This window comes from Thamnophis sirtalis, unplaced genomic scaffold (assembly GCF_051295495.1).
Source record: "Thamnophis sirtalis isolate CommonGarterSnake01/CBP01778 unplaced genomic scaffold, rThaSir2_p1.2 scaffold_13, whole genome shotgun sequence".
Classification (NCBI taxonomy): Eukaryota; Metazoa; Chordata; class Lepidosauria; order Squamata; family Natricidae; genus Thamnophis; species Thamnophis sirtalis.
In genome coordinates, this window is record NW_028261393.1 from 984,279 (window position 1) to 1,007,043 (window position 22,765).

A 22,765-nucleotide genomic window follows, 5' to 3' on the forward strand; every position below is an offset into this window, starting at 1 on the left:
GGTGGGCGGAGGGGGGGGGGACACAAGGAGGAGGGTTTAAAGGGAAAGCCTCGCGCCGCGCCAGCCAATGGGCACGGCAAGGTGAGCGACGTAACTAGGGCGACCGGGGCGAGTGGATTGATTGGTTGGTTGGTTGGTTGGTCGGGCCGGGCAAGGCCCGCGCGCTCTTGTGCGTGCTTGCTTGCGTGCCTGCGTGAATGCCGTCGCCGCCCCGGGTGCGTACCCACGTCGCCGTGCGTTGTGACGTCGCGCTCCCCCTCTGGAGTGTGTGTGTGTGGTGGCTGGAGCTTCCCTGCGTGTGTCTCTGTGCGTGCGAGTGAGTGTGAGGGTGCGCGAGTGTGGGAGCGCGCGCGCGCGTGTATGTATGTCTGTACGTGGGGTCTCCGGGCGTGCGCGCGCGCGTGTGTGTGTGGAACTCGGTCTCCCCGGTGGGGCCGGAGCGGGCCGCGGCGACGGTGAGTGGGGCGGCGGCGGGGGGGGGGGGGCGGCGGCGGCGGGAAAGCGGCGTGTCTGAGGAGACCCGGCCGAGCCCCCTTCCCCTCCCTCTCCCGGGGGCTCCTCAGGGAGCGGCAGCCCCGCCCCCGGGGAGGGGGTCTCGGCGGGCCCCGCCCCTTCCCCCCTCCCCGCTCGGCCGGAGGGCGACCCGAGGCCCCATCATCCCCAGCCACGCCATGGGGCGGGTGGGGGGACGCTCGAAAGGAGAGCCGCGGCTGGACTTGAGAGTCTTCCCAGACGCCGAAGGCCCCCCCCCTCAATTGGACGGTTGTTAGAAAGACCCCCCCCCTCCCCATTCCAAGCAGACTTTCCCTTCTGGGGGGGCTGGAGGAGGTGGACAGTCCTCCCCCCCCCCCAAGTGGGCCCCCTTCCCAATGCCCTCTGGCGTTTTGGTCGGCCCCCCTGAGAGGAGAGGGACCCTCGCCTGCCCCCCCCCTTTTCCTTGCCAGGATGCCCCTTCCTCAGCTGAAGGGGTCTCCTCAGGGTCTGCCTGGCCCTGAAAACCCCTTCTGCCCCAGGGCTGCCTCTACCCCTCCCTCACCCTCCCCCCCTCCCAAATTTCATTTATTCCATTTATTTGCCACTCTGGGCAGCCTGTAATGCTACAAACCTGGGATAAAAACCATCCCAGGATTCAAAGCATGAAGGTCTTAGGCGTTAAAAGTTAAAACATTAAAGTTACTGCAAAAGTGGATACATTTGCTGCTCTCTGGGTTGCTCCCACCCCCACCCCACCCCCAAGTAGGAGAGGAAGCTGCTTTCCTGGGTCTGCAGCTTTTGCCCCCTTTCCATAAAGTTTCCCTCTGGAAGGAAGGACTCCCCCTCCTCCTTTCTCCCAGTTCTCCGCAGTTTCTGCTGAAAACTTCCCTCCGCAGGTGGTTTGGGGATCATTTCCGCCCAACATCTCACTTTTGGATCCAGTAGGGACCCTCCTTGGCGGAAGAGGACCAAGGATGGAGAAGAAACTCTTAGGGGTACAAATATATCTGGGGACATTAGCGGTTTCTTTAAAAAGTTTAAAATTTAGATTTATGACAGCAGACAAAGAGCCGGGGGTCTGACTGAGACCGAAGGGCCCCTTTTCCGCATGGTGTCATAAACAACTTATAAACTCACTCAGATGTTCCCTTTAGGCTTCTTCTGCAGGAAACATTTGCCTGTATTCATCTGATGGGCTGCCTCATTGTTTTCGTCCTTACGTTGATTGTTCCCTGATGTTGTTGCTCTGTGATGCTTTTCATTTTTTGTTCTATCACTTAGCTCGCCCTGCGTTGGTTGTTGCTCGCAAGATACCTCTCTGGGAGTGAGATACGTTTCGGTAGTTAAATGTCTATGGAGGTTCTCAGTCATCCAGGCCATGGTTGCCTTTTCAAAAACAATTGGTCGTCCTTGGTTTTTTCCCCCCTTGAAAACATTTCACTTCTCACAGAAGCAGCTTCTTCAGTTCTGTAGTTACTTCTGCTCACATTGGAAGGTTCACCTTCAAGAGCAACCCCTTGGCTGAGGATTAGGTGTGACACGATAGCTGTCTTCCAATATTCGAGAGGCTGTCACAGAGAGGAAGGGGGGTCAAGCTCTTCTCCAAAGCATCAGGACAAGAAGCAACAGTTGGAAACTAATCAAGGAGAGAAACAACCCTGGAAGCAAGGAGGAATTTCCTGACAGGACAAGTAACCAGTGGAACTGCTTGCCTCGAGAAGTCGTAGGTGCTCCGTCCCTGGAGTTCTTCAAGAAAAGATTGGACAGTCGTTTGTCTGGAATGGAATAGAGTCTCCTGCTTGAGCAGTCTTGGACTAGAAGACCTCCAAGGTCCCTTCCATCCCTACGATTCTATGTTTCTCTGTTTTTGTCTCGAACTTCTCCGTCGGAGGAAAGCGTTCCTGTATTTCGCCAGCTTCTGAGGATACTTGGTAGGGGGTGCATTGTCTCAATATGGCAGCCCATGCCCTCTGCTGCCAGGTGGGTTCCACATCTCCTTTGCCCAGATCCTCTTTGGGATAGTGGAGAGCAAATGCAAAATGGAGCTCTGGGTGATTTGTTAGAGGAACCTCCTCTTTGAGGCAAGACCGCTCCGGGCTTAATAGACTTACCTGCATCCTTCATTTTAGCCACCTACTTCTTCCTCGCCACTGGTATACAGGTTTTCTCCCATGAATAGCAATAGCAATAGCAGTAGACTTATATACCGCTTCATAGGCCTTTCAGGCCTCTCTAAGCGGTTTACAGAGAGTCAGCATATTGCCCCCAACAATCTGGGTCCTCATTTTACCCACCTCGGAAGGATGGAAGGCTGAGTCAACCCTGAGCCGGTGAGATTTGAACCGCTGAACTGCTGATCTAGCAGTAGCCTGCAGTGCTGCATTTAACCACTGCGCCACCTTGGCTCTTGAAAATTATTCCTTGCAATGCTCTGATCTTTCTTCCTCGTTTATAGAGGAATCTTTGATGGTTGTTTTTTTTTGTTTTAAATGACTAGTCAGGTTTAATGGTGGTCTTAGGAAAAGAAACCTCCAACCTCTGGACATGTGGTGGTGTAAAAGTGGTGGTGTAAAGTTCGTTAATTTTGTCTCGGGATCGGTACGGAGATTCTAATCCCGAGTCCTTAAATCGATGAGGAAAAGGGGATCCAGCTGGGTCAGTTCCTTCCAAAATTTGGATAACTGGGACAATCCCACATTGTAAAATTGGAGGCACACTTCAGTTTTGCTCTTTTTGGGAAAAAAAAACTCATTTTATGACTAACCTTTAATGCAGGGATCCCCCAAACTTGGCAACTTTAAGGCTTGTGGACTTCAACTGCCAGAATTCTCCAGCCAGCTATGCTGGCTGGAGAATTTTGGGAGTTGAAGTCCACAAGCCTTAAAGTTGCCAAGTTTGAAGACTTCTGCTTTAATGTGAAAGAGCTCCTATCCTTTGATCTGCAGTTAAGTTCATAAATTAATGGTCCACCCATTATTCTCACCACCTCTTCTCACCTAAGCTCCATGGTGGTTGTGCAGCATTTGGCCTATTGGGGAAGGTTCACGTTTTAGATTGAACCTCATAATAATCTCCTGGGGTCCTCTGGGGTCTTAACTCCCATTAAGCACTTTGTAACCAGGCCTGCCAAGCCACAGATAATAGCCTTATGAGATTCTGTTCTTCTTTTTGTGAGTTTTAAAACTGGAACTAGAAAGCTGCACTAGATTAGAAATTTAACACAGGTCCTAATGATTCTCTCTCGATAAGAACAAAATTCCATATTGCATGTGATGGCTGAGGCTACGTGCGGCACACTGGAGGCCTATATTTAGCCGAAAGCCTTGTCCTACTTAATATCTATATTGTTTTATTGCCAATGACAGTTGCCCTTCTATTGAGAGACAGAATGGTGCCACAAGCGCTCAATCGTATGCCGGGTGTCCACCCTGCCCCTTGATTTGAATATGTCGGTTTGTTTTCAGGCCTTTGGATGAGAATGGCTCTGAATCTCGTTTTGCGGTTTGCTTTTCTTGGTCCCCCTGAGATCAGCCTGGTTAATGCGAGGAAGTAAGTTACAGAATAACAGAGTTGGAAGGGACCTTGGAGGTCTTCTAGTCTGACCCCCCCTGCTCAAACCGGAAACCCCAGACCATTCCAGACAAAGGGTTGTCCAGTCTCTTCTTAAAAACCTCCGGCTTTGGAGCACCCATAACGTCTGAAGGCCAGTCCTTCCACTGGTTAATTGTCCTCACTGTGAGGAAGTTTCTCCTTAGTTTTAGGATTAAGAGCCGAGGTGGCGCAGTGGTTAGGGTGCAGTACTGCAGGCCACTTCAGCTGACTGTTATCTGCAGTTCGGCGGTTCAAATCTCACCGGCTCAAGGTTGACTCAGCCTTCCATCCTTCTGAGGTGGGTAAAATGAGGACCTGGATTGTTGTTGGGGGCAATATGCTGACTCTGTAAACCGCTTAGAGAGGGCTGAAAGCCCTATGAAGCGGTATATAAGTCTAACTGCTATTGCTATTGCCATTATTCTCTCCTTGATTAGTTTCCATCCATTGGTGCTTCTCCTTCTCCTTCTGGTGCTTTGGAGAACAGGTTGGCCTCTTTGTGGGCAGCCCCTCAAATATTATCCTTTTTTCTAGACTGGCCATACCCAATCCCTGCAACCATTCTTCTTCATATGTTTTAGCCTCCAGTCGCCTTTGGACTGGAGTCCCCAAGCAATCTTTGTTGCCTTTTTTTCTGCACTCTTTCCAGAGTCTCCACATCTTTTTTACATCGTGCATTTTACTACATACTGGATGCCGTATTCCAAGTGTGGCCTTCCCAAGGCCTTATAAAGTGGTATTAACACTTCACGTGATCTTGATCAGTGTTTTTCAACCACTGTGCCGCGGCACACTAGTGTGCCGTGACATAGTTTAAGGTGTGCCGTGGGAAAAAGACTTTATATATAGTCAATATAGGCACAGAGTTAAAATTTTTTAACATTTTCTAATGGTGGTGTGCCTTGTGATTTTTTTTCATGAAAAAAGTGTGCCTTTGCACAAAAAAGGTTGAAAAACACTGATCTTGATTCTATCCCTCTGTTTATGCAGCCTAGAATCGCGTTGGGGTTTTTTTGGCTGCTGCACGGCTGGCTCACACTTAAGTGATTGTCCACTAGAACTTCAAAATTCCTCTCCCGGCTACTGCTGTAGAGCCAGGTTTCACCTCACCTGTACCTGTACATTTGGTTTTTCTTGCCGCATCTTTGCGGTGTGCTTCTTTTGCCCTGACGGGGAAAACCTGACCAAGTCCAAGAGCAAACTTGAAAGCCAAACTTCAGTGTGGGTCATTCCACAATGTGTTCTGTGTGTTCTAGACCAGTGTTTCTCAACCTTGGCAACTTGAAGATGTCCGGACTTCAACTCCCAGAATTCCCCAGCCAGCGAACGCTGGCTGGGGAACTCTGGGAGTTGAAGTCCGGACATCTTCAAGTTGCCAAGGTTGAGAAACACTGTCCTAACCACTGCTGGGGAATTCTGGGAGTTGAAGTCCGGACATCTTCAAGTTGCTAAGGTTGAGAAACACTGGTCTAGACCATGAAAGCCAAGATTGACAAGTTGTTGCATAGCTCGTTTGCAGAGTTGTTGGCTGGCAGGCGCTGCCATAGAGAAAATGTGGGTGTGGGTATGTGTGCTTTGGACGCAGTTTGAGACAAGTTGGGCCAGCTAAAACTCCTCCTGTTTTTGCAAGAGAAATCGGGATCGCTGTATGTAGCAAGCTATGTTTCTTGGCTGTAATAACTGCATACGGGTAATCCTGGCTTAACAACTGTTCTCCAGGGACTGTTCAAAGTTACAACAGTTCTGAAAAAAGCAACTTACGACCATTTTTCACACTTAACGACCGTTGCAGCATCCCCCATGGTCGCATGATCAAAATTCAGATGCTGATTTAACATTTGCAGTGATTCCCTTAACTGTGGCAAGAAAAGTCGTAAAATGGGGCAAAACTTGGTTAGCAAATATCTCACTTAGCCAAGGAAGCTTTGGGCTCAACTGTGGTCATACGTTGAGGACTACCTGTATAGGAACAGGGGCCATTCAAACGCTCCTGCCTCGCTCCTTTTACACCTGCGTGTCTTTTAAGTCAGGGGTCTCCAACCTTGGAAACTTCAAGGCCTGTTGTGGGCTTCAACTCACAGCTGGCTGAGGAATTCTGGGAATTAGTCCACAGGTGTGAAAGTTTGGACACTCCTGGTCAAAGTTATTCTCAACTCTGTTTGGTGCCATGCAAGTAGACAGCCTGTCTATTAAGAGTAACATTAAACCTTGCTTTATCGTAGAAGCTTCATCAGCATGAGCACATGAGGGAAAAATCTGACTTCTTTCAATCAAAGGGCTTTTTTCCCCCCTCTCCCACCTAAATATCATTTCTGCATCAGCAACACAGCGAATATCCGTGCAGAAGTCCATGTTAACGTTTCCATGTTAATCCAAAACAAGGAGTCGCACCTCGCTCTCTTGCAACTAACCTTGTAATGATGGCTTGTTCCGTACGAAACTAGCTGCGTGCCTCCCATCTTCGTATCCTCTCCGCGTTATTCAAAAGCAACACAAGCTGCGAATATCGCAATAATTGAAGCTTGCTTTTTATTAAGCTCTCTCCGCCCTCCTTCGATCTGGAAATGGGGGGCAGCTCTCCGCTCTCGGCCGCGGAAGTTGAAGAGCGTGTTGTTTCTCTCGACGAGTGAAGTTGGAGGCTCCTGTTGTTTTCTGATTTACACGTCCTATTTTTGGGACCTGTGGCGGTGAGGTTTCCTGGGTTTTTTGATTTGCAGGGTGAGAACCAGAGGGCCTCCCCTAGGGTCCCTGGAGGGAAGGAGAAGGGAGAACCACGGCTCATCGGCCCCTTGAGTTGTTTTGCTCCAATTGGACACCCTGCAGGGAGTTTTGTAGTAGCAAAATGGCATTTTTTGGTGGGGGAAGTAGCCAGAAATGTTTGGTAGAGGATATTTCAGCTTAGCTGAGTCACTGGAACCTGAGTGTAATTCTAGGTTTCTCTTCCTGGCTTGTTTGCCTAATTGACATACGTTTCCCTCCTTTGGGCAAAATCTAGAAAGCAGATGATAAAACTTTACCTGCAAAAGAGTTCAAACTGAAGGTACAGGAAGATCCAGACTTAATTCGTTTAGTTACAGTGGCGTTGAAGACAAAGTGACATGACCATTTTTCACGCTTACGACTGTCGCAGCCTCCCCGTGATCACCTGATCAAAACCCAGGCACTTTTCACAACTGACTCACACTTGCGATGGTTGCGGTGCCCCGGCGTCACACGATCCACTTTTGCGACCTCCTGACAGGCAAAATCAATGGGGAAGCCAGGTTCGCTTAAACAACCTTGTTATACTGGCTGCAGATGATTCGCGTAGTAACTATGGCAAGAATGGTCGTAAAATGCTTAGCAACACATGTTGGATGTAGTCGTGATTCGAGGACTCCCCCTTTTATCTGTCTACCAGGTTTAACTGACCCGCTTTTCTGCAGACAAGGCAACTCAGGTCCAGTTTTGGTGCTGCGTGGCTGGCCGGCTCTTCCCCTCTTCGATGCTCCTGGTTCCTCCCACCTGTGTGGCAAAGGGCCTCTCTTGGGTGTGCATGGGACTGCGTGTGTGCGTCCTTCTTTTGGAGGTATAATTATGGCCAGCTGCCTCCCTGCTTCCTCCAGACGCCTCCTGGCCGTTTTCTTTGGGGAGTAGGCTAGCTTCGGTTAACTCTAATTATAGTGTCCAGAGAATGGAAGGACCTAGACAGCAGCCGTTTCCTCGGTCTATTCTTCCCCTTTCATTGCAAAAGATAATAACACAGATGCTCCCTGTTCGTAGAACGGCTTTTAAGTATGGTTGGTTTTGGGAGCCGCTTTTGCTGCTTCCTCTACCGAAAAAGGGGTACCGGAACAGTGGCCGGGGTCCAGAGGCAACGGTAGGCAGGCTAGGCTTACGGATGCATTGTTTTTAGTAGATCCTTTCGCGTCTTCTGGATTGTCCCAAAGGTGCTTTTTCAAGAGGCCTTGAAAATGTTTCGCTTCTCATCTAAGAAGCTTCTTCAGAAGAACTTTGGGACAACCATGAACTGGTAGATGGGCATCACCCTAGACCAGTGTTTCTCAACCTTGTCAACTTGAAGATGTCCGGACTTCAACTCCCAGAATTCCCCAGCCAGCATTCGCTGGCTGGGGGATTCTGGGAGTTGAAGTCCAGACATCTTCAAGTTGACAAGGTTGAGAAACACTGTCCTAACCACTGCTGGGGAATTCTGGGAGTTGAAGTCCGGACATCTTCAAGTGGCCAAGGTTGAGAAACCCTTCCCTAGACGCTCTTCTGGATTGCTCTCGTCTTCAACTCCTGCACCTTAACCACCCTGTGAGATTTCAGGGATTTCCTATTAGCACGCTGGCTGGCTTTGATTGGCAGTTAATTAGATTCATCCGACCGGTGTTCTGCCTCCTTTGGGGGTCTTGGAGAAGTCATTTAAAGCTTTTATTGCTTCTTGGGGCTGGAGGATTTGCATAACTCTCTCTGGAGCCTCTTAAAATGCAATTTGTTGGAGGAGATTGTCCTCACGCTCCCTTCTTCCTTCTGACGCTCATCCAAACACGGTTTCCGATGTGAGCTTTTTCTCTTGACTAGCTAACACTAATAGGAAGAATGTCAGGTTCATCGTTGGGTGTAAATAAATAAGGTGACTTGCACAAGAAGTAAGAAAACACGATTGGCAAGACAACAAGCGTTGGAAGGGACCTTGGAGGTCTTCTAGTCCAACCCCTTGCTCAAGCAGGAGACACCGTATACCATTCTGGACACCTAGTTGTCCAATCTCTTCTTAAAGACCTCCGGTGGTGGAGCACCCACAACTTCTGGTGGCAAGCTGTTCCACTGGTTAATTGTCCTCAAGTTGTCAGGAAGTTTTCTCCTTAGTTCCAAGTTGCTTAGCTCCTTGGTTAGTTTCCATCCGTTGCTTCTCGTCCTGCCTTCAGGGGCTTTGGATGGAAAACCCCCCCCCTCTCTTCTGTGGCAGCCCCTCCAATACGGGAACGCTGCTCTCGGGTCACCCTGGTCCTTCTTTTCACTAGAGTAGACCCACCCAATTCCAGCCACTGTCCTTTACAAGTTCGTGTCCTGTTAAGCGTTTAAAGGAGCTGGTGTTTGTCTTTTCTTTCGACTTCCGTGTTTCAAAGCTGGCTGGGGGGAATTCTGGGAGTTGAAGTCCACAAGCGTCAACCTGTGCTAGACAATAGAGAAACGGGCAGGGGGGTTTCCCAGAGTGTCTTATCTATTTTTTTCTCCCTTTTGTGCAGGGAGATCTGAAAGGATCCGTCAAAGAAGAGGAATCACAAAGGATCTACAGGGAGCCAGGAGTTTCTGACTGACTTCTGGGCCACCCCTATTTCCCTACTAGTGTGAAAATTGGTGTCGTGGCGCTGCCTACCTGCTAACCCCCACCCCACCCCACCCCTCCTTGAAAACATGTGATGGGTGCCCCTTTTTCCCTGTACTTTTCCTGACCCCCCCCTCGGTGGGTGCGTTGCTGCTAAGGCCGAGGCGCTGGCCATCATGATGTTCCGGGATCAGGTGGGCATCCTGGCCGGCTGGTTCAAGGGCTGGAACGAATGTGAGCAGACGGTCGCCTTGCTCTCACTCCTCAAGCGCATCTCTCGCACCCAAGCCCGCTTTCTGCAGCTGTGCCTGGAGCACTCGCTGGCCGACTGCACAGAGATCCACGTCCTGGAGTCTGAAGCTAACAGCGCAGGTGAGTCTCCTGTGTGTGTGTGCGTGCGTGTGTGTGGGTGGGTTGAGTGTGAATCACCTATTCCTTGATTTATGACCAGTCCATTAGTGATTGAAGTTACTTCACTGGAAATAGTGACTTACGGCCGTTGCAGCATTCCACACCCACCCATGGTCACGCGATCAGAATTTAGCCGCTTGGCAACTGATTGATTGATTGATTTAATAAATTTATAGGCCGCCCAATCCTGAACGATTACAGAAAATAAATTTTAAAAAGTGAAGAGTTAAAAACAAACGGAGGAAAACAGATTAAAAGAGAAGCACATCATGCACCCAGTCTAATCGGGGCTGGACCTCGGTCAAGAGGTCAACAGCCCCAGGCCTGCCGGCATGTGTACTGGCACGTGTTTATGACACTTGCGGTGCCTGGCGTCACACGATCAAAATTTGCAACATCCCCAGCCTCGCTTGGGACGAGCGAAGCCCATGGGTGAAGCCAGATTTGCTTAATGACGGCACGATTCCCTTAACAACCGCAGGGATTTGCAAGGCCGGCTGGGGAATTCTGGAAGTCCACAAGTCGTAAAGTTGCCAGGTCTGGAGAGCCCCATCCTAGATCCCTCCAGCTGAAATCCCTCGGCTGATGGGGCCCAGAGTGTATACATTATGCTGTTTAAACGTAACAGCCGTGTAAAAGTAACGCCCTATAGAAGGCAGTGTGGCATCTGATAGGGCTGCTATGGCTGTGGGCATAGCTCTGGCAGCAGCAAGCCAGCCCTCGTGGAGGCCAGGGGGGGGGGGACGATGGCCCTTTTGGGACTGGTGGACTTCCGGAATGAGCATGGCTGGCTCAGGAATTCTGGGAATTGAAGTCCAGGAGACATCGACGGGCCCTCCTTCCTGATGTAGGCCTCGGTCGGAAGGCTCCTGCCTCCAGAGTCACAGTCCCTTCCCTCGGAGGGCCCGGAAGAGGTCCCTGGTTCTGAAGCGGCCTTGGTCCAATTTGCACCCCTCTTTTTCTCCTCCTCCTCCTCCTCCAGCCGTCATCAACCAATGGCACCAAGAGCCCAAAGACAAAGTGGTCTCCCTGCTCCTCTCCCACCTGCCCCTCCTCCAGCCCGGCAACGCAGACGCCAAGGCCGAGTACATGAAGCTGTTGCAGAAGGTGCTGGCCTACTCCATCGAGAGCAACCTCTTCATCGAGGAGAGCCGGCAGCTGCTCTCCTACGCCCTCATCCACCCGGCCACCACCCTGGACGACCGCAGCTCCCTGGCCCTGTGGCTCAACCATCTGGAGGAGCGCCTTTCCAGCGGCTACCCCAGCCAAGGCCGGGCGCGGCCAGACGCGGCCTACCACTCGCGCCAAGGCTCCGACGACTGGCAAGGTCCGGGGGAGACGGGCCTCGGAGACCTGGGCCACGGTTGGCAGGAGAAGGCGCCGCGGGAAAACGGGCACATGTCCTTCCACCCTGCCGGCTCGGGCATCAATAGTCTTGGGAGCAGCTCGGGCAGCACAGGTTTGGAAGGGATTTGCTGGGGGACGGGGTGGGGGGGATATTTGTGAGGAGCTGGAAATAGCAATTGTTAGCAATTGTTAGACTTATATACCGCTTCATAGGGCTTCCGGCCCTCTCTAAGCGGTTTACAGAGTCAGCATATCGCCCCCAACAACAATCTGGGTCCTCATTTTACCCACCTCGGAAGGATGGAAGGCTGAGTCAACCCTGAGCCGGTGAGATTTGAACAGCCGAACTGCTGAACTGCAGTCAGCCTGAAGTAGCCTGCAGTGCTGCATTTAACCACTGCGCCACCTTGGCTCTAAGACTTTTCATAGTCCCAGATCGAAACAGGCTTTTCTGTGAGATGTGTTCAAATCCTGGCTAGGAAACCGTCATCTGGGGGACTCTGAGCCACGTAGTTTGGGTGCCAGCTGTACAACGTGCTACTTTTATTGTTTTTGAATTTGGCTGGGTGACTTTGGGCCAATGACAAGGAGGTTGGGAGTTCTAGCCCTGCCTCAGGCATGAAAGCTAAGAGGGTGATTTTGGGGCCAACACCAGGAGACGGGGAGTTCTAGTCCCCCCCCCTTACGCAGAGAAAGCCGGTGGGGGAGCCTCGGGCCAGTCGCGATGTCCTCCTCCGTGAAAGGAATTGGCTTATTTTGTGACTGTCTCCTCCTCCCAGCGCTTCCTTGCCAAATCCACCCCAGCCCGCTGAAGCGCTCCATGTCGCTCATCCCCACGGGACAGCAGGTCCCCAGCGAGTGGATGAACGTGGAGGAGATGGGGGCCCGGCAGGCCTTCATCTCCAGCGGGGAGCACGCGCCCCTCTCGCCCCAGAGCAGCGTGGCCTCCTCAGGCAGCGAGCAGACGGAGGAGCCGCCCAGCAGTCGGAACACCTTTCAGGAGGACGGCAGCGGCATGAAAGGTACGGCGGGGGCTGGAGGGGGCCGCGGGATCAGGCCCACCGCCCGGCTCTGCCTGGCTTGCGTAACTCCAGCCCTGGGATCTGAGGGGTCAGCCGAGCCCCTGGGCCTTCCCAGACTCCTTCAGGGTTTGGGATGCAGGAGACACACAGGTGGTCCTTGGCTCACAGCGGTTCATTTAGTGGCCGTTGAAAGTTACGAGGGCACCCGGCCACCGTTGCAACATCCTCGTGGTCACGTGACCCAGACGCTTGGCAACTGGCATGTACTTAGGACGGTTGCCATGTCCCCAGGTCATGTGATCCCCTGTTGCGACACCCTGACAAGCAAAGTCAGCGGGGAAGCCAGATCCACTTAATAACCAAGTGACTAACTCAACAACTGCGGTGATTCACTTAACGGCTGGAAAGGAAGGGCATAAAATGGGGCAAAACTCCCTTAACAACTTTCTCGCTTAGGAACAGACGATTTGGGCTCAAATTATGGTCGTAAGTCAAGGACTTAAGTGTGTGCCACTTCAGTGGGTTCTGTAAGCCAGTTACTTAAGGAGGCATCCAGAAATACATTTGAAGGAGGGGGCCTTCTTAGCCTCGATTTGGCTGTCCCGAACGTTGCACCAGAGATTGTGAAGACGGGGGTGGGGGGCGGGGGGCTCTTGCAGCCCCAGCATGGAGACTTGGTAGACCTTGAGCAGACCCTGCCCTCGAAGCAGCCCTAGAAAACTCAATAACTTCTTACTTTGCCCCAAAAATCTCCCCTTGAACTTCTCTTGGGGGGCTGCGTGTGGCCCTGTTGGTTGGAGACCAGCAGCCTGCTTCCCTGGGGGGGGGGTCTTCTCCAGGAAACGGGGCTTTTGGGGCAGGGTTCTTAAGGCCTTGGTGCTTCCCCACAGATGTTCCCTCGTGGCTGAAGAGCCTCCGTCTCCACAAATACGCAGCCCTTTTCTCCCAAATGACTTACGAAGAGATGATGACTCTCACAGAGCAACATCTGGAATCGCAGGTATTGTTTCCCGTTCCTCTGACTTTGGTCGCAGTGGCACCCCCCCAAAATGCAACGCCGTGCACCGTTTTGGGGGCCAGTCTGAAGACGCAGATATGTCCCTCCTATAAAGGCTGGGGGGCAGATGTGTGTCTGAATTCCCTTTTTTAACCCTCTTCTCCTCCTTCTCCTCTTTCTTCCCCGAACAGAATGTGACCAAAGGAGCGAGGCACAAAATTGCCTTAAGTATCCAAAAGTTGCGCGAAAGGCAGAGTGTCCTGAAGTCCTTGGAGAAGGTAAGGCCTGGGGTTCCATGGGTGGTCCAAATGGTTTAGAGCAGTGTTTCTCAACCTTGGCCACTTGAAGATGTCTGGACTTCAACTCCCAGAATTCCCCAGCAGTGGTTAGGACAGTGTTTCTCAACCTTGGCCACTTGAAGATGTCTGGACTTCAACTCCCAGAATTCCCCAGCAGTGGTTAGGACAGTGTTTCTCAACCTTGGCAACTTGAAGATGTCTGGACTTCAACTCCCAGAATTCCCCAGCCAGCATTCGCTGGCTGGGGAATTCTGGGAGTTGAAGTCCAGACATCTTCAAGTAGCCAAGGTTGAGAAACACTGGTTTAGAGCAGGGCTTTTCAACCACAGACCCCTGGGGGGGCTGTGATGTCACAAGAGGGTCCTTGAAGGCTTGAAGAAATGTTAACGATTTAAATCTGAAGTCTTGTGGTGTCCGTGGGGAAGAAAAGGTTGAGAACCACTGCCCTAGCCCCATGTTTCTCAAACCTGGAAATTTCAAGATATGTGGACTTCAACTCCCAGAAATACTCCGCCAACTGGCAACTTTTAAAGACTTGTGGACTTCAATTCCTAGAATTCCCCAGCCAGCCAGCTGTTCTGACTGGGAATTCTGGGAGTTGAAGTCCACAAGTCTTAAAGTGACCGAGGTTGGTCACCCTTAGTTTAGAGAGAGTTTCTCTAAACATTCAGAAATTATCTCAGGAAATACTTGGTTTTCCTGCAAGTGGAAGCACACTTGTTGTTGATGTTGCTTGCCTCGGCATAGGATGTGTGTGTGTGTTTTGGGAAGCTGTGTGAGTTGTGTTGCTGTTTGTTTGCTGCTGGCAGAGAGTTGTGTCACTCAGCTGTTGGGTCAGAATGCTGGATCAGAGCCAGCAGTTGCTAAGCAGATGCAGGAAAACCCGCCCCCTTGTTTCCAGCTGTTGTGGCTGAAAAACGAATTTCAACAACTGTAGAGTCAGGCTGAAGCATGAGGGAAGCGAAGGGGGTCGGAAAGCCCTTCATTCATGCCTAAGTAAAGATTTCCCTCGGCCTCCTCCCCCCTCCTTTCTCCCCCCCCCTCTCCAGGACGTTTTGGAAGGGGGCAACCTATGGAACGCACTCCAGGAACTGCAGCAGATCCTCACCACCCCCATCAAGGCCTTCCACACTCTGCATGCCGCGTCCGCCTCCAAGGAGGCCCAGCCACTGGCAGCTGAGCCGAGGGGGGCCCCCACGCTGGGCCTGGAGAAAAGCAGCAACGAGGACAAGGAAGCCACCGACGACCCCTTCCCGCCCCCAACAGGCTCCCCGTGCGACGGAGAATCCGGAGCGGCACCGATCGCCGAAGGGGACATTGCAGGCCAGTTCACTCGCGTGATGGGTAAAGGTGAGCTCTTTTGAGGGGGGGGGGTCAGGCCTTTTTTCAGCGAGGCCTCCAAGGAGGCTAGAATGAGGGGGCTGTGCTGTGGGTCTCTCTGCCCCATAAGAAACGCTCTTAAGCTACTCTTGGCATTCCCAGAGTTTTGAGGATTGATGAGGTTCCTTTGAGGAGTTGAGGTTTGTTATTGATAGAAGGGAATCCTTCGTGCTGTCTGAGCTGGGTGGTTTTCTTCCAGACGTTTCAGGACCCAACTAGGTAACGTCATCAGTGGTAGAAGCGAGTGGGGTTTGTGGAGAGGAGGAGGAGGAGGAGGAGGAGGATAACTGGGTTGCTGTCTGAGCAGATGTTTTTTGGCCCATCTAGGTGACGTCATCAGTGTGCTCTGAGCCTGGTTGTCAGTGCACTGATGATGTCACCACTTTCACTTTCACTTTACTTTCACTTTATCAAGATTTGAATGCCGCCCACTCCCTAGAGACTCAGGGCGGCTGATAGATAAACGGGGGAGGGGGACATATAAAACTTACAAAAGAACAAACATTAAAATTACACAACATTCATACAGTCTTAGAAAGGGGCTGGATAAAAATCAACAGTTATTTATTTATTTATTTATTTATTATTTATTTATTTGTCTTGTATGCCACCCACTCCCGGAGGACTCCGGGCGGCTCACAAAAGACAAGGGAAAGGGGGGGAACGAGACAAAGACAACATATTAAAAACAAAACCAACATTCACAATTTCCGTGGAGGTAGATGCTTCTCAGCTCCCCCCAGCCTGCTGGAGCAGCCAGGACTTGGTGGCTTTGCGGAAGGCCGGGAGGGTAGTGAGGGTCCGGATCTCAACAGGGAGCTCGTTCTAGAGGGCTGGAGCTGCAACAGAGAAGGCTCTCCCCCGGGGGGTCGCCAGCCAACATTGGCTGGCAGATGGAATCCGGAGGAGACCTAACCTGTGTGATCTAATTGGTCTGAGGGAGGTAATCGGCAGGAGGCGGTCTCTCAGGTACCCAGGTCCGATGCCATGTAGGGCTTTATAGGTAGCGACCAGCACCTTGAAGCGGATTCGGAGACTAATAGGTAGCCTATTCATTATCCAACAGTTGGATAATGAAACGTCTTCAGGAGAACCACGAAGCTCAGAGGGCATCAAGGACCCTACAGATGTTCCTTATTGTTCCTTTACATTGAATTGGGCTTCTGGTTTCCCAGCCTTGGTTTTAGTGGCACATAGGTTGGAGAAACCATCTCCCTCTCTCCGTAACCATTTCCCCCTCCTTTCTCGCAGTATGCACGCAGTTGCTCGTCTCCCGGCCAGACGAGGAGAACATCACCAGTTACCTCCAACTGATCGAGAAGTGCTTGATGCACGAGGTGAGCCTGGGCATTACAGGAGGCCCGGAGGGTGGCCATTGTCTTGAGACCGCTGCTTTTCTTCCCCCTTTCCCAACATGGCTGCCTCTCTCTCTCTCTCCCCTCCCGCCAGGCCTTCACCGAGACCCAGAAAAAGCGCCTCTTGTCCTGGAAGCAGCAGGTCCTGAAGTTGCTCCGGACCTTCCCGAGGAAGGCCGTGCTGGACATGCAGGGCTATCGCCCCCAGAAAGGGTAAGTCTCTGGGCACCGCTGGGTTAAAATGCCAGCCTGGCATCCCATCGGGCACAAGGAGCTTCCTAGCGATGGAAAATCTGGCAAGGTTGACTTAAGAAGCAGATGCTGGGTAGAAATAGAGCCACTTTCCATTGGTTACTCCAGTGCAGTGTTTCTCAACCTTGGCAACTTGAAGATGTCCGGACTTCAACTCCCAGAATTCCCCAGCCAGCATTCGCTGGCTGGGGAATTCTGGGAGTTGAAGTCCGGACATCTTCAAGTTGCCAAGGTTGAGAAACACTGTCCTAGACACTGAATTGTTCATACGTGAATGCTGACTGGGGAATTCTGGGAGTTGAAGTCCGGACATCTTCAAGTTGCCAAGGTTGAGAAACACTGTCCTAGACACTGAATTGTTCATACGTGAATGCTGACTGGGGAATTCTGGGAGTTGAAGTCCGGACATCTTCAAGTTGCCAAGGTTGAGAAACACTGTCCTAGACACTGAATTGTTCATACGTGAATGCTGGCTGGGGAATTCTGGGAGTTGAAGTCCGGACATCTTCAAGTGGCCAAGGTTGAGAAACACTGTCCTAGACACTGAATTGTTCATACGTGAATGCTGGCTGGGGAATTCTGGGAGTTGAAGTCCGGACATCTTCAAGTTGCCAAGGTTGAGAAACACTGAGCTAAATATTGTGACAAGCGAAGGGCACGTTCTGGATGTCTTTTGTCACTTTGTGGTGTGTCTTCCTGCCACGCGAGTGACACTTCGGGGATCCTTTGCGGGAAAGATGGAACCAGAGCGGTGTCAGAACTATTTCCGAAGCCGCCAGTTTAAACTCCTGAGAGCCTTGTCACCGGTTGCTTTTGAAAAACTGGATTTAGTTAAACAATAGAAATGGATTTTTATTTATTTTTTTGCTTCAAAATGACAGAGTTTTTTTTTGTTGAAGGAATATTTCCATACTTAACAGAAACTGTCACTGTAGTAAAAAATAAAGAACCTGCAAATTTAGTATTTAGTATTTATTGTTCTTGTATGCCGCCCACTCCCGAAGGACTCCGGGCGGCTTACAATAGACAAAGGAAGGGGATAAATAGACAAATAGACAAACAACAATTTAAAATACACAACATTCATAGTTCCCGTGGGGCTGGCTATTTCAACATCCCCACAGCCTGCCTGAACAGCCAGATCTTTGTGGCTTTGCGGAAGGCCGGGAGGGTAGTGAGGGTCCGGATCTCCACGGGGAGCTCGTTCCAGAGGGCTGGAGCTGCAACAGAGAAGGCTCTCCCCCGGGAAGTCGCCAGCCGACATTGGCCGGCAGATGGGATCCGGAGGAGGCCTAGTCTGTGCCCCTGCGATTGTGAGATTGCGATATGCCAGTGAAAACGGCTTGCTTTGGATCCTTTTTGAAAACGAGGCTTCATTGACACACATCCTTCTGCAGAGAGGGGAGATTTGGGGCTCCTTCCTTGCGGCTCCTCCTGGCTGAGGTCTCCTTGGCTAACTTTGCCGTTTGCCATTTGGATGGGGGGGGTCAGTTTGATAGCTGGCTGCTATCAAATAGAAGCAGGGAGGGAGGGAGGGCACCGTGGCTCCCAATTGTTAAGTGAGTTTGCACCATCTTACGACCTTCCTTGCCAAAGTTGTTAAGTGAGTCACTGCAGTTGATAAGTTAGTAACTTGTTTGTTAAGTGAATCTGGATTCCACGTGGACTTGAGTCCATAAATATGAACCAGTTGAAATTATCTGGATTTGATCTCATGACCCAGGGGGGGGATACAGCCACGGTTGCATGAAAAGGGCTCATGAGTCACGTTTTCCATGTTGTGACAATTTTTGAACAAATGGTTGTAAGTCAAGGACTATGGGTACCCTCCCTGTGGCCCCTTCTCCCATGCAGGATGCCCGGTGGAGGCTCCTTAGATCTGCCCTCTCCTTGGTGAAGCCCCCCTGGCAGCCTTGGAGGGCGGGGGGGGGCAGAGGGGGGCTTCCGAGGGCCCTTGAGGGAGGGGCTCCCATTGGTCCTCTCAGCTTCAGGGGCAGACGGTGGCATCGCTTTGGGTGGCAAAGCAGTGCCAGTCCCGATGGCGGCCCAGCCACCGGTAAGATTGACGTTCCTCTCCTGTGTTCCTCCAGGTGGGCCTTTGGCTCCAACTCTCTCCCCATAGCTGGATCTGTGGGGGTGGGGGTGGCCCGCCGAGGACAGAGGCAGTTCCAGATGCCCCCCCGTGCCATCCCCCCAAGCCGCATGGGGATCCTGAGTCCGGTGGGGATCGGAGGGGTCTCCCCACGGCACGGACTGACCAGCCCGAATCTGGGGAGCCAAGGTCGGCAGGTGAGATCCGGTTCGATTTGGGAGGATAGCATCCGAATGTCTCGAATAGCAGCCGGCCGAGAGGTGCCAACGAGCTTCTCCCCTTTCCCTTAGAACCTCTGGTTTGCCAATCCCGGGGGCAGCAACAGCATGCCTGGCCAGAACCGCAGCTCGGTCCAGCGGACCCACTCTCTGCCCGTCCACACCTCCCCTCAGGCCATCCTCATGTTCCCACAGGGTGAGTAAGCCGGACCCAATGCCTGTCCCCTGCGTAGGAGGCCTCCGTCTTTGTTCCGCGGTGGGGGGTCTTTGGGAAACATTGCTCTCGGGATCGGGTTTTGGGCCCTTCCTTAAGCCCCTTGGGTCTTTGGGCAAAGGTCTGCCAGGGGCTTCCCCCCCCCCCAATCCTCTTTCCTCTCCCTCTTCCTTTCCGACTTGAGCAAATGTATTTCCCCCTGAGCGTTAGCCAGAAGCGGTGCCATTCCCCTCTCCGGGGAACGCCAGAACCGCCCACAGCTGTGCCTGATGGTTCTTCTCCCCATCCCTCCAACCTCTCAGATTGCCAGCTCCCTGGAACGGATCTGGAGATCAACCCCACCTTGGAGTCCCTGTGCCTGAGCATGACGGAGCACGCGCTGGGCGGTAAGGAGCCCTGGGCTCGCCAGATCGGGAGGGTGGGTTGGGGTCGGCCAAGGAAGGCCAGCGATGGGTTTGCACCGAGGGGGCCGTGATCCTTGTGAAGGCGTGGGATTGGGGGACCCCCATGTCCACGTTCCCCCGAGGCTGAAGGGCCAGTCAGCTTGGTCTCCTTGGAGGGTTGGGGGGCAGAGACGAGAAGTAGGGCCAAGAAACATCAGTTTGACCTTCTGAAGGAAACGTGGATATGAATCTAAGCAATGCAGCCAGTCCTCGACTTACAGCAGTTAGTTGGGAGAAGGGCGGCATATAAATCGAATAAACCCCAAACCTCAAGCCATTGTCCAAGGTTGGACAGGCTGCTCTCCCCTCTTGTTGACACCCAAACTGAACAAACTCAAAAAGATTCCCAGGACATCAAAGCACACACACACACACACACACACACACACCCGCCTCCCCTGTTGAAAATGAACCCTGTGCCCCCTCAGTGCTGCCCCTTGACCTCTGCCCCCCCCCCTCTCTCTCTCTCTCGCAGATGGCACGGACAAGACCTCAACCATCTGAAGAAGCTGGATCTGCGGGCATATTCCTGAGAAGCTTTAGGATGGCTGTTTTATTTTTTCTCCTCCTCCCCCCCCCCCATTCCTTTTGTTTTTTTTGTTTTAAGCCCCTCCCCCAGGGGTATGTCACTACGGGGGTAGGTGAATAATTTTTTTTTGTTTTCCTTTGACCTCCCCCCCCTCCTCATCCCCCCCAAAAATCGCCCTTCTCCAGCGTTCCTTAGCAGCCAGAGGAAGAGAGGAGAAAAAACGGTCACTACAATCTTTACCATCTTGTCTTCTAATATTTTTTTTCCTAATTTTTTTTTTATTATTCTTATAACTTCAGATATTGGATTTAATATTTTTGATGTACAGGGGAGGGGGGGGCGGCCTCCCCCTGTTGAAGGTGCAGACGCGGGGGCCTAAATTAGGCCCGGTATAATTTCCGATTTTGGTTTTCCTCCCTTCCTTCCCGGTGCCTCCCCCCCCCTCCCAGGGACAGGGAAGGTGACCCCCCCCCCCTGAGTGGAACCAGAGGTCACACTGGAAGACCCCCCTCCCCTCGCAGTGGGGATGGGGGAGGGACGGGGGGAGGGACGAGAGGGCCGTTTTCCCGGGGAGTCCTGGGTCAGAAGAGCAGGGAGGAGGAGGAGGAAGAGGAGGGAAAGGGTGCAGCAGGTGACTTAAACCATTTTAAAAGTGCCTCTAATACTTGCTTCTACCAAGAGTGGTGATGGGGTGGGAGGGGGGACCCCAGGGAAAGGCCCAAGGGAGGGGGGGTGTTATCCAGCACACAATTTGTTTTGTTCATTTTATCCTCTTGAAAGCCACCGCCTCTTTTGGGGACCCCGACAGACAGACAGAGTAGCCTAGGCCAGTGTTTCTCAACCTTGGCTACTTGAAGATGTCTGGACTTCAACTCCCAGAATTCCCCAGCCAGCGAATGCTGGCTGGGGGATTCTGGGAGTTGAAGTCCAGACATCTTCAAGTGGCCAAGGTTGAGAAACACTGTCCTAGACACTTCCCCATCTTCAAGTGGCCAAGGTTGAGAAACACTGGCCTAGGCGTCTCCCAGGAGTAGCATGGGACTTTTTTTTCTTTTAACCCCTTCAGTTCCTGCCCAGTCAGGCTTTTGTGTCCCCCCCCCTCCCTTCCTTCCTTTTTTTAAACGTGGCAGTATTAAGCCTAGTTCTGTTGAAGCAGTTTGGGAGGATCGGAGATCCCCCCCGTTTAGGTTTCAGAAGCCGGATTCTCAGTTGAGCTGATTTTTTTGAGTTCCTGGCATGGGTTCCAGGCTCCCTTCCTTTTCCCCTTCTCTCCACCCCCCCCCCAACCCCAGGCTGTGGAAGGGGGCAGGGTGCGGTGGGGGGTGAACGGTTGGGACCACCCGTGCAGCATCTCCCCAAACCTCTCAAAAAGCTTTTCTCTCCTCCTCCAGTCACTTGGGATAATTGTGTGTCTTCCTTTGTCGAGAGGGACGGTGGGGGAGGTAGGATCAGGGCAAACTGGCCATAGCAACAGGGGTGGGTAAGTGTGGGTGGGTGGGTGGGCTTCCCCTCCACCCACAGGGTTTCCTGGTACTTAGCAAAGGCGAGGAGGAGGAGCAGCCGGGCTGAATTTGCAAAGCTGGGCAGAAGGCTGGCAGGCAAGTGAGCCAGGAACCCTGGATCATGGCTGCAAATTGGGGGCAGGAAAGACGTTGGGGACACATCCGAGTGGGCTACAAGGGGTGTGAGGGGTGGCTGTGCAGGAGACCCTGACTCTTATGGGGGTTGGGCACCACCCCCCACCCCCTTTCGCACCTCTTCTCTAGCCCCCTTGTTTATGGTTTCCCAATTTTCAATAGCTTTACTACAGGAGGGAGGGGAGGGCATTACTTCCCCTCCCGCCCCCCCCTCCCTGCCCAGCCTCATCCCCTTCCCCAAGGAGGCCGTGCCAGGAAGGACAGGGCAGAGGTGGGCTTTTCAAATGGAGGTAAGCAGGGTGGGAGTCGAGCGAGGGTGGGGGCTCCACAACCAGGGGGCTGGGAAAGTTTACCCAAGTAAGGTGGGGGGTGGGGGTGGTGGAGGGGGCCGGCCCGTGGGTTCTGCCCCCTCCAACTGGGCACGGTGCCCCTGCTGGGGTGGGTGGGTGGCAGCGTCCCTTGGCAGCCCCTTCCCCACCCACCAGCCAGTTCCTAGGTACCGAATCCTCCTGGCCGCATCCCCTCTGCTCTCCCACTCCCCCCCGTTTGAAGCCTGCGGAGCCTTTTTCCAAAGTGTGTCCCGAGAGAGAGAGAGAGAGAGAAGTGTACAAAAGAACAGAAGAAAAAGACGGGGGAAAAAAGAAAGAAACCAGGGAGAGCTACTGTATTTCTAAAGAAAAAAAAAGAAAAGTAGAGAGAGACAAGGTTTCCTGTTTGAAATAGAAATGTTATTTTAGATACATTTTATTATGAATAACTTTTGTTATGACTATGGCTGGTAACCATGAAATACGTTATTTAAAAAAAGAAAAACACAACACACGCAAAATGTTTTACAAAAAAAAAAAGAAAAAAAAAAGATCAAATTCTGACTTTAGATTGCTTTGTTTCGGATTTCCTTTTGCTGCTTTCCACCCCCCCACCCCCGTCCCCCCCACCCTCCCTCTCCCTGGTTTTTTGTTTTTTTGCTTTGTAAAAGGCACATACAGAATTTAAGCATTAGTCCTTTTTTATTAACCTCTATGATAAAGCTGTGCTTATTTTGTATTATTTTTTTAAAACGCTTGGTTTATTGGGGCTGGGGAGGGGGGGGGTTTCCTCCCAATCGGAAAGAGGGGCTGGAGAGGTTTAGCAGGGGAGGGGGGGTCTGCTAAAAGGCTGCCTTGCTCTACCACTGGGGGCCCCCCAGG

The 22,765-nt window shown here is 52.1% G+C and overlaps 1 protein-coding gene across 1 annotated transcript; it reads left to right on the forward strand.

Moving 5' to 3' along the window:
* The first annotated feature begins 270 nt into the window (after window positions 1-270).
* SAMD4B (sterile alpha motif domain containing 4B) lies at window positions 271-22,489 on the forward strand. Its single transcript, XM_087728117.1, has 13 exons — window positions 271-455; window positions 9,300-9,751; window positions 10,773-11,249; window positions 11,917-12,159; window positions 13,050-13,159; window positions 13,348-13,434; window positions 14,505-14,805; window positions 16,087-16,172; window positions 16,285-16,403; window positions 18,533-18,731; window positions 18,825-18,948; window positions 19,269-19,352; window positions 19,885-22,489. Exons 2-13 carry the CDS (start codon window positions 9,556-9,558, stop codon window positions 19,911-19,913), a joined length of 2,055 nt encoding a protein of 684 aa, XP_087584243.1. The 5' UTR covers window positions 271-455; window positions 9,300-9,555; the 3' UTR covers window positions 19,914-22,489.
* Window positions 22,490-22,765: the final 276 nt, after the last annotated feature.

Coding starts and splice junctions, on each gene's coding strand:
- SAMD4B (XM_087728117.1), top strand. CDS start 9,556: ATGATGTTCCGGGATCAGGTGGGCATCCTGGCCGGCTGGTTCAAGGGC. Junction 11,250..11,916: donor GAGCAGCTCGGGCAGCACAG/GTTTGGAAGGGA, acceptor TCCTCCTCCCAG/CGCTTCCTTGCCAAATCCAC. Junction 18,949..19,268: donor CATCCTCATGTTCCCACAGG/GTGAGTAAGCCG, acceptor CCAACCTCTCAG/ATTGCCAGCTCCCTGGAACG.